Source organism: Rhamphochromis longiceps, linkage group LG18 (assembly GCF_057381845.1).
Source record: "Rhamphochromis longiceps isolate RC_006_pf linkage group LG18, R_longiceps_female_GT1.1, whole genome shotgun sequence".
Classification (NCBI taxonomy): Eukaryota; Metazoa; Chordata; class Actinopteri; order Cichliformes; family Cichlidae; genus Rhamphochromis; species Rhamphochromis longiceps.
Window position 1 is genome coordinate 6,354,977 of NC_140574.1, and position 13,791 is coordinate 6,368,767.

At 40.2% G+C, this 13,791-nt stretch overlaps 1 protein-coding gene across 2 annotated transcripts in view; it reads left to right on the forward strand.

The window, feature by feature from the left end:
- Nucleotides 1-13,791, forward strand: part of LOC146647597 (receptor-type tyrosine-protein phosphatase N2-like) — a 231,715-nt gene that overhangs the window by 32,786 nt on the left and 185,138 nt on the right. For both annotated transcript variants that reach the window (XM_085390215.1, XM_085390216.1), the window contains 3 exons: nt 9,420-9,534; nt 10,224-10,365; nt 12,737-13,109. In XM_085390215.1, coding sequence (XP_085246341.1) covers nt 9,420-9,534; nt 10,224-10,365; nt 12,737-13,109 — 630 coding nt within the window. The remainder of the gene's footprint in view (nt 1-9,419; nt 9,535-10,223; nt 10,366-12,736; nt 13,110-13,791) is intronic.

Consider the following 13,791-nt stretch of genomic DNA (forward strand, 5'->3'; position numbering starts at 1 on the left):
AAATTGTATTTTCTGCTGGAGTCTGTACAGGTAGCTGTCGCAGTCACACTGGCAATTACTGCTAAAGCTAATAGCTTTTTTTAGCGTCTGCTGTTGATTCTAAAGCAGAAATGTCAGAAATTCAGTGCAGTTTACATTACTGCAGTCTGCAGTATATTAGTCAAATGGATATTCATTATCGACAGAGACATGCTTTTATGGTGAATAAACAGAACAGTCTCATGGGTCTTGTGCCTTATCCTGATTATCCTAATACTCTGATGTCATTCTCATCACAAAAGGCAGAGATGAAAAAATGTAACGTTCTGTCTCTGTTGTCAAACAGATGTTTTTTTCTTTTTTACCTGGTTGTTCAAAGAACAATGAGACCAAAGATTAAAGCTAAACTATTCTCAGGAACTTGAACTTGTTTGTGTTTTGCACTTGTTGATTGAGAAAAGCCAAATAAAGTCAATAAAGGAATTATTGAAGCCTTTGAATGATACAACCAGGATAATCCAAAGTTATATATATCTCTATATAAATTTGTGTGATGTATTTTCCTTTAATTATATGTTAAATATCTTATAGATTTAGATCTTAAATTTATTCCACTCTTGTTCACAAAACTCTGTATTTTCTGTCAAAGTTTAGAATATAATTTTGTGGCTTTAAACCACAGTTTGTCTGAGTTTGTAATGAATGGATCACGGTTCCGAGGAGATTAATTGAATTAGTTATAAAGTGGTTTACTTTCTGCCAGAGTTCACTGTTGCATCCATGCTTACAGTAATACATCAATATAGCTGTTTATCCCACAAATGAATGAACTAAAAAGGAAAGAAGGAACGGCCCGAGTGAGCATTATGGCGTAAATATTTGTTATTTGACTTTTTGGTTTAATCAGCCTTTGCTGTGCCTGTGTAGAAACGAACAGATGGATCAGTTGTCGTCTTTCCTGCTGCACTAAGTTGCTGTTAGTGTGCTGTACCACGAGAGGGAGGCAGAGACCTGCGTAACCTCCCACTGAGCTGGATTTCATCCCCTTTCATCATCCAGCTTTGCTCTGAATGACAGGACCTCATGTATGCAGGAAAAAAAGAAAGTCCAGTCTTTTGTGCTTGACCACTCAAAAGAGAATGATTTCAAAAAAGTACATTTGTTTTGGGAGGAGTTTTTCTCTCGTGTTTTTATTACACCATCCTTCTTTTGAGCTCGATTTAGTGCATTTCCTCCCTTTCCTCTACCCACCCCTCTCCAAAAAAAGAAAAAAAAAGTCCTCTGGTTTAATTCTCCGAATCGGAGCTCAGCGGGAGAGCTAGAGAAATATTCCGATTTCACAGAGGCGACAAGTTTGGAGGCATTTGTCAGGAGCTCTGAAGTGAAATGAATTATGCAAATGAGATGTTTGGGCCCGGCTGTCTGCAGAAGCCATTAGGGAGGACAAAACTCTAAAGACACTAAAGCATCTGCATTTCAGGCTCGGCTAGTCCACTAAAAAGGTAACGCGGTTTACTCTGTCCTTTTGCTTTCCCTGTTACAAACACGATCCTACGCCCATATGCCCATCAGCTCTGTTTTAGGATATGGGAACTGATGTCCTGATTCACAAAAGTGCACGTGGAAAGAAGAGTCCACAGTCAGACCGATATCTGGACATTTAGGCAAATACTTTATGTTTATTCCCTTTGACATTGAATTTCTGTTAGGGTTTTCACATCGCAAGAGTCACTGGGAAGCTCTAGTCTTGTTTCCAGTTTTCCCAATAAGCTGAGCTGCTGATGGTGTTTTGGCTGCAGCTTCATGGAAAAAAATAGTTTGTTTCTTCAAAATGTTGATCTGCTCCAAGGAGAAGCAGGTGATGGATAAGCTCAGTGCATCATGTCCCATGATAGCATGACACTGTGTTAGCACATGAAGCCGGTTTATGATCAGTCAGCTGATCCAACATGCAGGAAGCTTTTCACCCAGATGATTTCACTCTTAACATCTTATCTGATGTACAAATTAATATGCACATGTCTCCATTATGGCATACACCTGCCGCTTTTTAATCTGTTTGCAGGGCAAACACATAATGATCAGTCGTCAGTCACTGCTGCGCCGAGCTTGGTGCTTTCCAGCAGGGAGTGACGAGCAGCCTCATTTATAAAAGAGTGCACAGGAACCATATTAAAAATAGTAAGTAAGTAAAATGTATTTATACAGCACCTTTCTACATAAGGATCACAAAGTGCCCCACAGCCACAATCAACAAATATAAAATACAAATATTAAGACATAACAGTATCCATTAAATGCTTAAATAAACATTTCAGTAATTTCATCAGATCTCAAATGTAATGCTCATGCATTCCATCTTTTAGGAGCCACAATCTTGCATATCAATGGATAGTCTCCTTTGGTTTTCAGTGTAGAACAACAAGATTTGGTCTGAAGTCTGAAGCCCTCAGTGACCTGCATATTATAGAGCAGAAGCAAGAGCTTGCTAATGTGAACAGGCATTTTACTGTACAGAGCTCTGAAAGTGATCAGCAAGATCTTAAGCTAAAGCAGGTGCAAAGATGACAAAACACATGAAACACTTAGAAGACCTATTAAGTGCAGCAGCTGGATTTTGGACCTTTTTGTAAGATGACTTAATCGTTTCTTATTCTGATTTGGACACCATTCCACTGATGGGGTCAATACTTCATAGATGAAATATAAAGATTATCAATATAATTATTGAAACTAAGAGCCTGGTCAAATGTGACACCAAACTTTATGACATTTGGTGGAACCGCCGATGATAGAAGTGCACATAAAAGGCCAAAAATGGAATTGGCCAATTTTTACAGTCAGGCTTCAGTCCACACCTTACTGTGGGATCTTCTCACAGGCTCTTCTGATTATTTTTGGTTAATTATTTACGTTAGTTATTGTTCTATAATTGAGTAACGCAAGCTAATTTGCAGCTCTCACTAATGACACAACATTTTTGGGTGGCTATTAAACGGATGTCAAAGAGAGACATAAAAAAGATGTCAATTTTGTTTTTATAAAGAACTCGTTTAATAAATGGATAATGTTATGAGCTCATCCATAACCAACCCAGATGTTTAAGTCAAACAACTAGTTTTTTTCCCACCTAGTTAACCTATAGGTCCAACCCTGTGAGAGAACAAACAGGTTCGCCACCATCCCACAGACGTTGGACTGACCACAGAACCAAGAGTTGCCCCTGATGTGAATGAACGTCAGATAAAAAAGCGCTTGAGCAAAGATAAAAGTGCTGTATGAATGTGTGTGTAGTAAAAAAAAAAAGTGCTGTGAGTGCTCAAATTGAGTCAAAAGGCACTATACAAATACCAGTCCATTTACGCACATCCTCATAAACTCTATACGTCTGTCACTGTAGAGCCTGTCTGTGTTTTCTGAGTGTAGTTAATGTCACTGTACGCCCATTTAGTAACAGCGTTATTATTATCAACAGGGGTAATATCGAAACTACAAAAATCAGACGAGATTTAACCTTTAGCACACAGTACATTTGCCTCTCTCTTTCTTTGTGAACGGTTTGAATCTTTCACAAAGTTGTTGCTGCAATTCTGTTTCTCCCCCTTTAACCACCCACACACACACACACACACACACACACACACACACACACACACACACACACACACACACACACACACACACACAGACCCTCTTCCCACTCGCACTGCTCACTAAAGGCCCTGCAGATGTGAAGTCATTTGAAAAGCCACCTCGTCAGGGTCACAGCTGCTGTTCGCCCACAGTTGCTGTGGGCGAACAGCAGCTGCGAACTAAAGAGGACCATCGTTGCGATGGTCCTCTTTAGTTCGCACACGACATCAAAAACACACTAACCTCCCCGCACCACCTTTGAGAGACTTAACAGTAGATAACTCTTGCCTTTATCATTATTATTATCATTATTATCAGTTGTCCCATGACTCCTTATGTTCTACAGCTCCAAATTCACTGTAAGTCATGCCACGAGTTCCCTTCCTCTTTTCCCCGTGGGATCTTTTGCTCATGTTGCTAAAAAACTGAACATTTTCACTTGGAAAAATCAAAAACGTTGTGATTCACAATTTTGTATCCCACTGCTTTCTTGTGTTTTTGCTGTGTTTTATCCTATTTAGTTCTACAGCATTCGTTCATTTAAGCATCTGTCACATAAACAGTATGCCTTCAGGGATAATCAAAGATCTTCTGAATCTGAGACTAAAGTGTGATTCTTTGATTCTTTAGTAATTTACAAAAAATATATAAACACGGTTGAAAATTGTCAGCATTCTACATCGCTTCTATTTTCAGAGTGTTTGGGATTTGTTGGCAAAGACATGTCGTGACTTTTTTACCCAGTGATCCAAAAAGTTTCTCACCTTGCTGTCTGCTGTTTTGTAGGACCGCAGTGATTGTAATTGGACTTCAGGTTGTGGAAATTAAATTTGCATAAATGCGGCTGATAAATCAAGTTCTAAACTGGTGGAAGGCTGCAGTGTTTTTGCCCATGGTTGTAATTAGCGTGACTCTTAGTGAATACGGCCGATGGTATTTGTGGAGCAGGCGGGCATCATTTAGCAACTGTGGAGGACGTGCAATACAAAATTGTTGAGAAAATGCAAACTGAACTGGAGCATTTCCAAAACGTCTTTTTCTGACCTCTAACCTCCTCAAGCTACATGCATTTCATTTTCCAAAGACTTTTTATTTAAATAACTGTAATCACAAAGGTTTTTTTTTATTACAAAATTGCCTTAAGGGGCTTTACAATCTAACAACCTGTTACAATGTAACAACCTATGTCCTTAAGCTTTCCATAGTCCATGAGTCCTTGCAGGTACATCATCGCATTTTAAATTCAGTCCAATTTCTTTCAGGACCACAGTCTCATTTATTTAGTTGTGAAAGCTTCAAACTCTGATAGACCTTCACCTCATACTTCAGCTGGCCGACAACCTCCTGCCCGCTTTTCTGTGGTCGGTTAAGTCAGTGAGATGCGCGGAGTCACTCTGAATATCCTGGCAGGGGCTCCAACGTTTATTAACCTGTCGTGTCAGATGCCGTCTGTTCACCCGCCGCTAACGCCCGTTTTCTCTGCCACCGTGGCTGCCATTAAAGGCTCGGTTTTATGTCTCTTTGATGGCGAAAGCTGGCCTGACACGCTGTGCAGCTGTTAAAGAGAGGCTTGTGCCTGATTCGTGGCAGTTGGGGTTGTAATTCATTTTGCGGGGGTCTAAAGGAGGTTTCTCGGTGCTGAGATGCTCTGAAATGAGTTGAGCTTGTTTAATTGGATTCGCAAATGATACAGGCAGAAGTGTAAATTCAGTTGGAAAAAAATGGTGCTGTTGTTGGCTAACTAGAAATGGTATGAGATCTTGGCAGCAATGAGATTATTGCTGGCAGCGCTTTCCAGTTTCACAACATGCTGATTGTTCTGCAGTGCGTCTTATAGAGCTAAAATCTTAGGAATGGACATTTTAAGTAAAACTAACAGTTAAAAAAAGATCATTTCTACTGAACATTTTCAAAATTTTCGTGTTTTTTTCCCAGTATGCTAAATATGAAAGGAGGCTAAATGTTTTTATCTTGTTTCTTCCTTCACTTTAATGTTACGCCGAATTTTTTCTGTTGCTCTGGAGGCTGTCTTGTTTTCACAAATTGGGTTTTCTCAGTAAGAATTAGGCTGCGACACAAGTTTGCTCTTCAGTGGGTCTGATGATGATGATGATGATGTTCTTTTGCTGAGATTTGTTGGGGATTTAAAGCAACTCTTAACCATTGGTGATAGCTCACTGTGAGAAATGACAAAGCGAAAGAGAATCATCCTGTGAATCACCTCTAAAACACCATCATGCACTCCCTGCTCAACAGACGGCTACAGGCAGACACGAGCTGGTGAAAAGTGGTTATTAACGTCACTTGGGAGTTGGTGGAAACTTTAAACAGAGCTAAAAGAGAGAGAATGTGACTCTTCTCAGAACTCATCGCCTCCATCTTTTGTCTCCAGCCTCGTTCCTGTTTACTCTCGACTCCGGCTTTTTTAAACCTCGGGAAAGACTTAATTTTGAGCAAAAGCATCCTCATTTCAAAACGTGTTGCTCCGGGCAACCTTTTCTACACCTTTTACATTCAGGTCTTCTCTTCTAATGTTCATTTTGCATTCTGTTATCATAGTTTCAAAACTCTCTAAACCCGTGTGGTAATTCATATTCCTGCTGTCGGATTGTATAACCTTGTAATCCTTTTCGTCTGGTTCTCATTCACGTGAATGATTGAAATGCCTGTTTTGAAAGACTGCCTTTATCTATGTCTAAATATCTGTAAGTTATGAAACATTAATGTTGTTACTGAAGTTTGGGGCTTATTCACACTTACGGCTGTTTTGCATGTCACATATTCAGATGGAGGCAGTGGTATGTAGCATTAATCATTCAGGACAGGAATCCTATATTAAAACAGTAAAACGCTGATATTCTGTCTCTACAACAGGTGTTTTTTTGGCAGTAAGATGGTAGCTTTTAACTTTTAGTTCAACTTGGTTTGAAACAGCTGATGCACGTCTAATCTGTTTGGCTGCGTCCCTGCTGACTTTGACTTCATGTAGTCGGACTTCTCCATGGTCTGCATTGCCAATGAGGTTGTTGCTGTCAGGATTTAAGGCTGCTCTTTGCCATCATGCTTCATGTTTTTTGGTTATCTATCAATATTTTCCCCAGTTTTCAGTTCCCTCAGCTCAAAATGTGCTATCACTTTTTTGCGTGTGAAACTGACAGGGATGATATTTCCCTTCTCATTTCAAGTGCACGTCCTCCGTGGTGGACCCACATCTTGTGGCATCACAGCTGGAGCTACAGTCTGCATTACTTGAATCTTTCAGCAACGTCATCGCTCATCTGCCAAATGCCTCCGTTCGTGTTGTGCTTTGCGCAGCGCGGCCATATTTCCGGTAACATTTCGTTCCGCTACCCCATCTGGTGTTGGCGCCTGCTCCTCTGTTCAGTTGCCAAAAAACTGTGTTTGAATGCATGTTAAGTATAAGAAACAGACGTGAATGCCCAAGCAGCTCATCAGCCTTGTCCTTTTGTACACTTGCTGAAATGCAACACTTTTTTTTGACATGCCCAGTAAATCCACAAGAATGTCTGGCTGACATTGCTGCAGTGGCAGCTTGACAACTAGGTAATAAAATCATTACCTAGAGGAAAATAGACACAAACGTCCAAACTACTCATTTGTTCTTGCTCTTGAACACTTGTTTAAACAGCAGATACAAATAGCTTATGCATAAATACCAAATAAGGACACAATACACAATCAAATATCAGAGATGTAAAAAAAAACAACTAGGTGGTCAGGAGATTCACTGAAACACTTAGTGAAATTTTCACTTAATGAAAATTCCAATAATATTTCTTTCATCTCAGTGAAAGAAATATTGAAATTTCTTTCATTGTGCATAAATATACATGTGCATAAATTCTGTAAAATAGCTCTCTTTAGAGCTTCGCCCCACCTTATTCATCACATTTGTGGTTTGCTTATACTAAAACAAACATTAAGAAACCTTCAGGTGCCGTATAATGATGTAATCTAATAATATAACATGACTATGAGTCAGCTGCTTTCTAAAGTCTGCGTGTTTTCATTCCAACACCTGTGCTCACTTCTGTAAAGCTTGCCTCTGACACGTGCGCTCTATAGAGTAATAATTAAAAACACTAAAAAAAACACTTAAGCTAATAAATGTAAACCAAAGTTAAACATTTTCAAACAACAAAAACTAAACAGAAACAAGAAAATCCACTCTGGAAACTAACTGAAACTACATGAATATTATAAATGTTATGTATGCTTTTAGTTATAATGTTTTGCGTGTTGTGATCATCTTTGATGTCTGAAACAATGGCTTCTTTCACAGATGGCCTGGGTAAGTTTTGGATAGAAGTACACAGAATAGATAAAACCACACTGCAGTTTATGAGCGGTCAGAAAAAGACGAGCAAAACTTGTTTATGTTTTAAAAAGTTTCATGGGAAAAAGCATGTCCAAATCTATGGAAGCCCGTTTCCGCCACTAAAAAAAAAAAAAAAAGGATCCATAACTCAAAATTTCGAGTTATTTTCTCGAAATTTCGAGTTATTATCTCGAAATTTCGACATATTAACTCAAAATTTTGAGAAAAGCAACTCGAAATTTCGAGTTAGCGCTGCCAATCAGTAATCTACGTGAATGACGTCATTTCCATGTTACCCGGAAGCTGAAGCCCTCAGCTACAAATGCTACAGCTAAGCTACCGGTATTACATCCAGTCGTGAATGCACAGATTGCTGAGTGTTTTCAGCCTGGCTTCACAAATGATGAAATCCCTGTGTTATTAGCTGAATCACATGGTGTTACTATCAGCAAACATACTTTAATTTGTTGGGATCCGTTGTGCGAGTGCGCGGTCCTGCGCCATATGCTTCCGGGTAACAAGAAAGCGACCTCATTCACGTATATTTTTGATTGGCAGAGCTAACTCGAAATTTTGAGAAAAGTAACTCGAAATTTCGAGTTATATTTCTCGAAATTTCGAGATAATAACTCGAAATTTCGAGATAATAACTCGAAATTTCGAGAAAATAACTCGAAATTTCGAGTTATGGATACTAGCTTTTTTTTTTTTTTTTAGTGGCGGAAACGGGCTTCCATACAAATCAAATCAAATGAATCAGAATAATTTTCCCTCATTAGGACGTTATTGCAGAGATGGTATTACTCGAAATTTGGTGTGAAATTTGGGTAATAAATGCAGAACACAAAAGCAAAGCCACATCTCTTGGCAAGTAACAAACATCTTACTAGTAGTATTTATTGTTTTATTTGGTTCACTGTACTTTATTTACTGTTTTTACGTGGACATTGATCTCACTGTAGGATGTACACATTCTGGGTTTAACCCCTGACCTCACTTTTTCATCATGGCAGTGGTGTAAATATTTAATCGTTTGTTTAAGTAAAGATGTGTAAAAGAAATTCCCAAGTAGCTCATCATGTTGTACAACTGAAGTGCAGCAGGAGAGCTAGAGGAGAGACGGTTTCTGCTTAGTCACTGAAACAGTCTCTCGCCGGAGTCTCCAAGGACGACCCGCTGTTTCCTCGTCTCCTCTGCTAATGAGTGACCTAATGAGTTTAGGGAAATTACTGCATGCTTAGCAATTTCTTCTCCGTCTTTCTATCCCATACTCACCACGTGTCGGCTACACTTTGCTCATGCATACAACCCACTTTTTCTGTACTTCAGTGCAGTTTTAATTCATTCGAGACTTACAGGTGCACAGTAGATATGCACCTGGGCAATACTGGACTTCCTGCTTGTGTCCTGTTAACGTATGTATTCCTGTCTTTCTAGTTCTAAAGGGTCCCCTTGTTTCTTTCTGTAGGTTTGACCTGGGAAGATGATACCACCCAGCAGGTTCTGTCCAAGGAGTTATCCAAACTGAGAAGGATTCCCTACAGACCACAGCAGACTGGGTCGTTCTACACCACTGAGATCAGGTCAGATGTTTATTTAGCTCAAATAGTTTTGTGACCAAAGGACATGTAGATTTGTAGATTTGCACTTCTGTTTTATCTTACTCCTAATAATTTTCATTTAGTTTTGTCGTCACCCCACTTGGCAGGCCGGCAGCGTGGACAATAAACTTTGTGAACACGATGCCTCGAAAATGAGACGGCATAGGGCTTGATAGCATAGGTGCATCTACTAAACATTTTGGACAAGTCAGAATCCCGGTGACCTTGACCTCAAGGTCAAGTTGTCTGAAAATCTTGTGAAAACAATAACTCGAGAAAGATAACACTTAGGATTTTCAAATGGATACCATTGGTGTATCTACTAAAAATCTTCAACGAGTTCAAATATCAGTGAGGTGAAGTTTTCTGTCACCTAGGATTTTAAAATTTATACCACAGGTGTATCTACTGCTGTCGGAGGCTGAAGGGTAGCACTGGCTGCTGCCAGTATTTTAATTTCTTACTTTTTATTTTACTTTGTGACCTTTTTTTTTGCCTTTTTTCTAATACTAATATATGATATATGAAAATTTTAGAATGGCATCATGTTAATAATTCCATTTGGAGGAAAAACAATTCATTTGCACGTCTTTGCAATGAAGTTATCTGACTGTGCTACTCTGAAGTGACTAATTTCTGCATTTTGTTCATCTTTTTCTCTACTCTCACAGGCCAGTAGCTCAAGCAATGGACCCAGTGGACCAAAGGGTGAAACCGGTAGAAGTAGAACTCGGCAAAAATCTCCAGATGTACCTGCAGCGCCTTGGCCTCCTTCCCAAGACATCTACTTCCAGCTTGAGCGCACCAAGCAAGGTAAACATTTACTCTGTTTGGCTTCTGGGACTTGGTTGTTCCGGTTCATGATTTTCTTGCCATTTGTTGGAATTTCTTTGCCTCAAGCAAGTAAACAGAAACTATTATGCTTTTTATTATTTTCTGTTACATATTATCTTCTTCAAAGGTGGGAGCTTTAATTAAACATGGGTAAAGTTACAAACAATGAAGGCAAAGATCTTCAAACTAAACTTAAAAGCACCACCCACCTGCTGTACTTTTGTTCATGAGAAATAGCTAATCAGAAAGAAAAGGTCGGTTTAAGTTGGGGTCTGTTTGACAGTGAATGATCTGAGTTGCACCAAGGCCCAGTATACTGTGAATCATGCAAAGTTCCTCTTGTAGAGTCCAAGTGTGAAAATATGGAGCTGTTAATTCACCTCTATACATCAATTATCAGTGTGCTAATTGAAAGGATTCAAAAAAGCCCAAAAGTAATGAAGCGCAAATGACAGAATATCGCTGAAGTGCCACATAAACCTCAGCTCCCGCTGGTCCTGTTCTCACATTTGAAAACCGAAGAATATGTGAGGAATTTGTTTTTATCCCAATGACTGCATTTAGCCTCGACCTCCATTCGAGGCCACCTGGCTCAGTTTGAAAAGAAAGCGTGCACACATACAGTGCACGCTCGCACAACACGCTGAAAGGACACAAACGCGCACACCTTCACAGCAGGTGGTCCGCTGTCATCCTTCGCTGTCGCTTCTTTCTTGCTTCTCTGTCCTAACTGATGACTTCTCCCAGCTTGACCGTTATGAGGGAAATAATACCAGCCGAGAGTTCAGGAGTTCACCGCTCTAATTAATAACTGAAGGCGCGACTGCGTCCCTCTGCTGTGCCTGCAGAGGCCTCTTTCCAGCTGGGGAATTGTACTGAGGACCAAGCGAGTACGACTGCGTGGAGCCTGCAGGCATCGCTTGCAGGCTCATGGCCTTTTCTATCCAGGTTCACCTGTTTGGTGGCAGCCAAAAGGAGCTGGAGGGTTGAAGGGGCCCTTCGGGTACGAGTGGCATAAACATCACCAACTGAGGGATGTAAATGAATAAAGATACTGCCAGCAACAAATACCAGAGGGGGCCTCGCACACACAAATCATAAAGAAGTATGACAACTGTGAGGAACGGCTTATGTCTGTATTGTTATGATAATTTTGCCGTTACTCAGGCTTGTGCCATTTCTGTGCTCTTAGGTGGGCGTTAATGGAGCCGGCAGTGACAATTTGCTTTTGTTGTAGCTGATGGATTTGTTAATATGATTGCATAAATGGATTAATAACTTTTTTTCCCCAAAAATGGCCTTTTTCATCTCAATAGTCATTTTTGTTCAAATGAAGCCTTTAATAATAAAGCAAAGTGCTTCTTCATGCATCCAGATACTCTCTCTAAATCTAGTGGAAGAACAAAAACAAGAAACGTTACATTTAGATGTTTTCAGCAAATGCACATCTATTTAATTTTGCATACATTTTGTCTAGAAGTAAATTGGCTACACTAACACGAAGGTTACTGGATTGGTGGTGTTATAAAGAAAGAAAAGCCAAAGTGTGTCGAAAGAAAAAAGGCAGGGTGCTTGTGTTTTGTACTTTGGCGTCAGGATGGTTTGCATTCTTGTCACATACAGTTGGTCCCATTATTTTAGGACGTTGTCTCAGCCTTAAACGTGTGACGAGCAGATGGGACATTTTCTTGGATCCAGCATCTGCATAAATAGTAATTCTGCATGACTCATATTTTTTGGTCAGATTTTTTTTCTGTCGCAGCCAGTTTTTTGTCATCATTAAACATCGGACAGAGGGATGACTGGGAATGAAGGGGCTGGTGAGTGAGATGGTTGGCATCTTAAAGTTCTAGGCAGCAGGAATGCTCAAGCAATGCAAAGTAATTATAATTTACTTTATGCTTTACTTTGCAGTTATACTTTGTCCCTTGCGGTCTGTTTATTTCGAGGTCTAATTATTTGCTCTGAGACATTACAACATATGGTCGGGAATTTTCAGGCTTTTACTTAAGCTCTCTATAGTTAATGGAGTTTGGATGATTCACATTTCATAGCCTCTCAGTTCATCCATTGTGTCAAACAAAACATTTGAGGTAGTTTTCCTTTAATTCCACTCCCCTTTTAGGCAGCTTTCTCCTGATTGGCTGCCCCTCACAAACAGCAGGTGGGTGGGACTTTTATGCTCACATCCAGAGTCGTGTTTTGAAATGACTGTATTAGGGGCATGCACTTCTCCTTCAGCCACAGTGTGGCTGTTTCTCAGAAAATAGAGCAAAAGCTCTGCTATTGGAAAGCTGGTGGAAATGTCTTCAGCATCAGTGTCTTTGTACAGTATGCTTGTGTTTTCCAGAATGACCGTTTCCAGTCCGGCATCCCTGCAGAGCTTTATCGCTCCAAGCCCCAGATTTCAGCTCAGAAACCACCTCCCTCCAGCTTCTCATCTCTTTCATCGTTCCAACCCGTGCAAAAGCAGAGACCACCAGCCAACCAGCTCCTCGCCACGCAGGCTGAGGGTGACCTTCTCCTGGGCGCCCTGAGGCAGTATCTCTCCGGGCATGCGTCCCTTCACAGTGGGGGAGCGAGCCCATTCGAGCGCCTGAGGACGTTCTACAGCAACAGAATAGAGAATTCTGGGCTCAAAAAGGAGACCTCGAAATCCAGACTTGTGAACATGGGAAGGCCTCAGGGGGCCTTACCCAAGGACCCACTCACGTCTGTTGATGGTATGTATTTTACCCATGATGGATTTCATCATAGTCTGCAGCGTGTTTGAGATGCAAAATTCCAGGCAGGACGTCTTTCACTTTCAATCGTATCTCTTACAACATGTAAACACACACATGTTGAACTGTCAGTGTTGCCAGATATTACATAATTTTATTACAAGCAACAAGGAGAACCTGTGAGTTATGGCTTTCTTTGAGTGGACTGAACCATGCAGAATACCAGAAGTGGTGCCAGGAAGTTAAGAGAATCGTTCAAAGTAAAGCAAATTTGAATAGAAATAAGGAAATTGTAGCACAGCGTGGTTACACTTAGAATCAGATAGCATGTTTCTGCCTTAGCCTGCTGTCAGACGCTGGCTGGGTCTTCATTATAAGGAAGTTATTATTATTTCTTTCTTTCTGTGGCTACACTGAACACACAGGGCTTGTGGTGAAAACCACATTGTACTCTTTTTCCATAAAGATGAGCATTATTTGCATGACTTTGGAAAAACTAGCTCACAGCAAGGACCATTAAATAATTGCTATAAGGCTTTCAAAGTTAACTCAAAGGTAAACTTAATCACGTGTAGTGCGCCCAGTTCTTATGATAGTTGTAGATGTTCAACTTTCATTTTTATCTGTGCATTAAAACCTGCACACACTGACAGGCCCTCATACTTTAACTTAGCAAACTTGT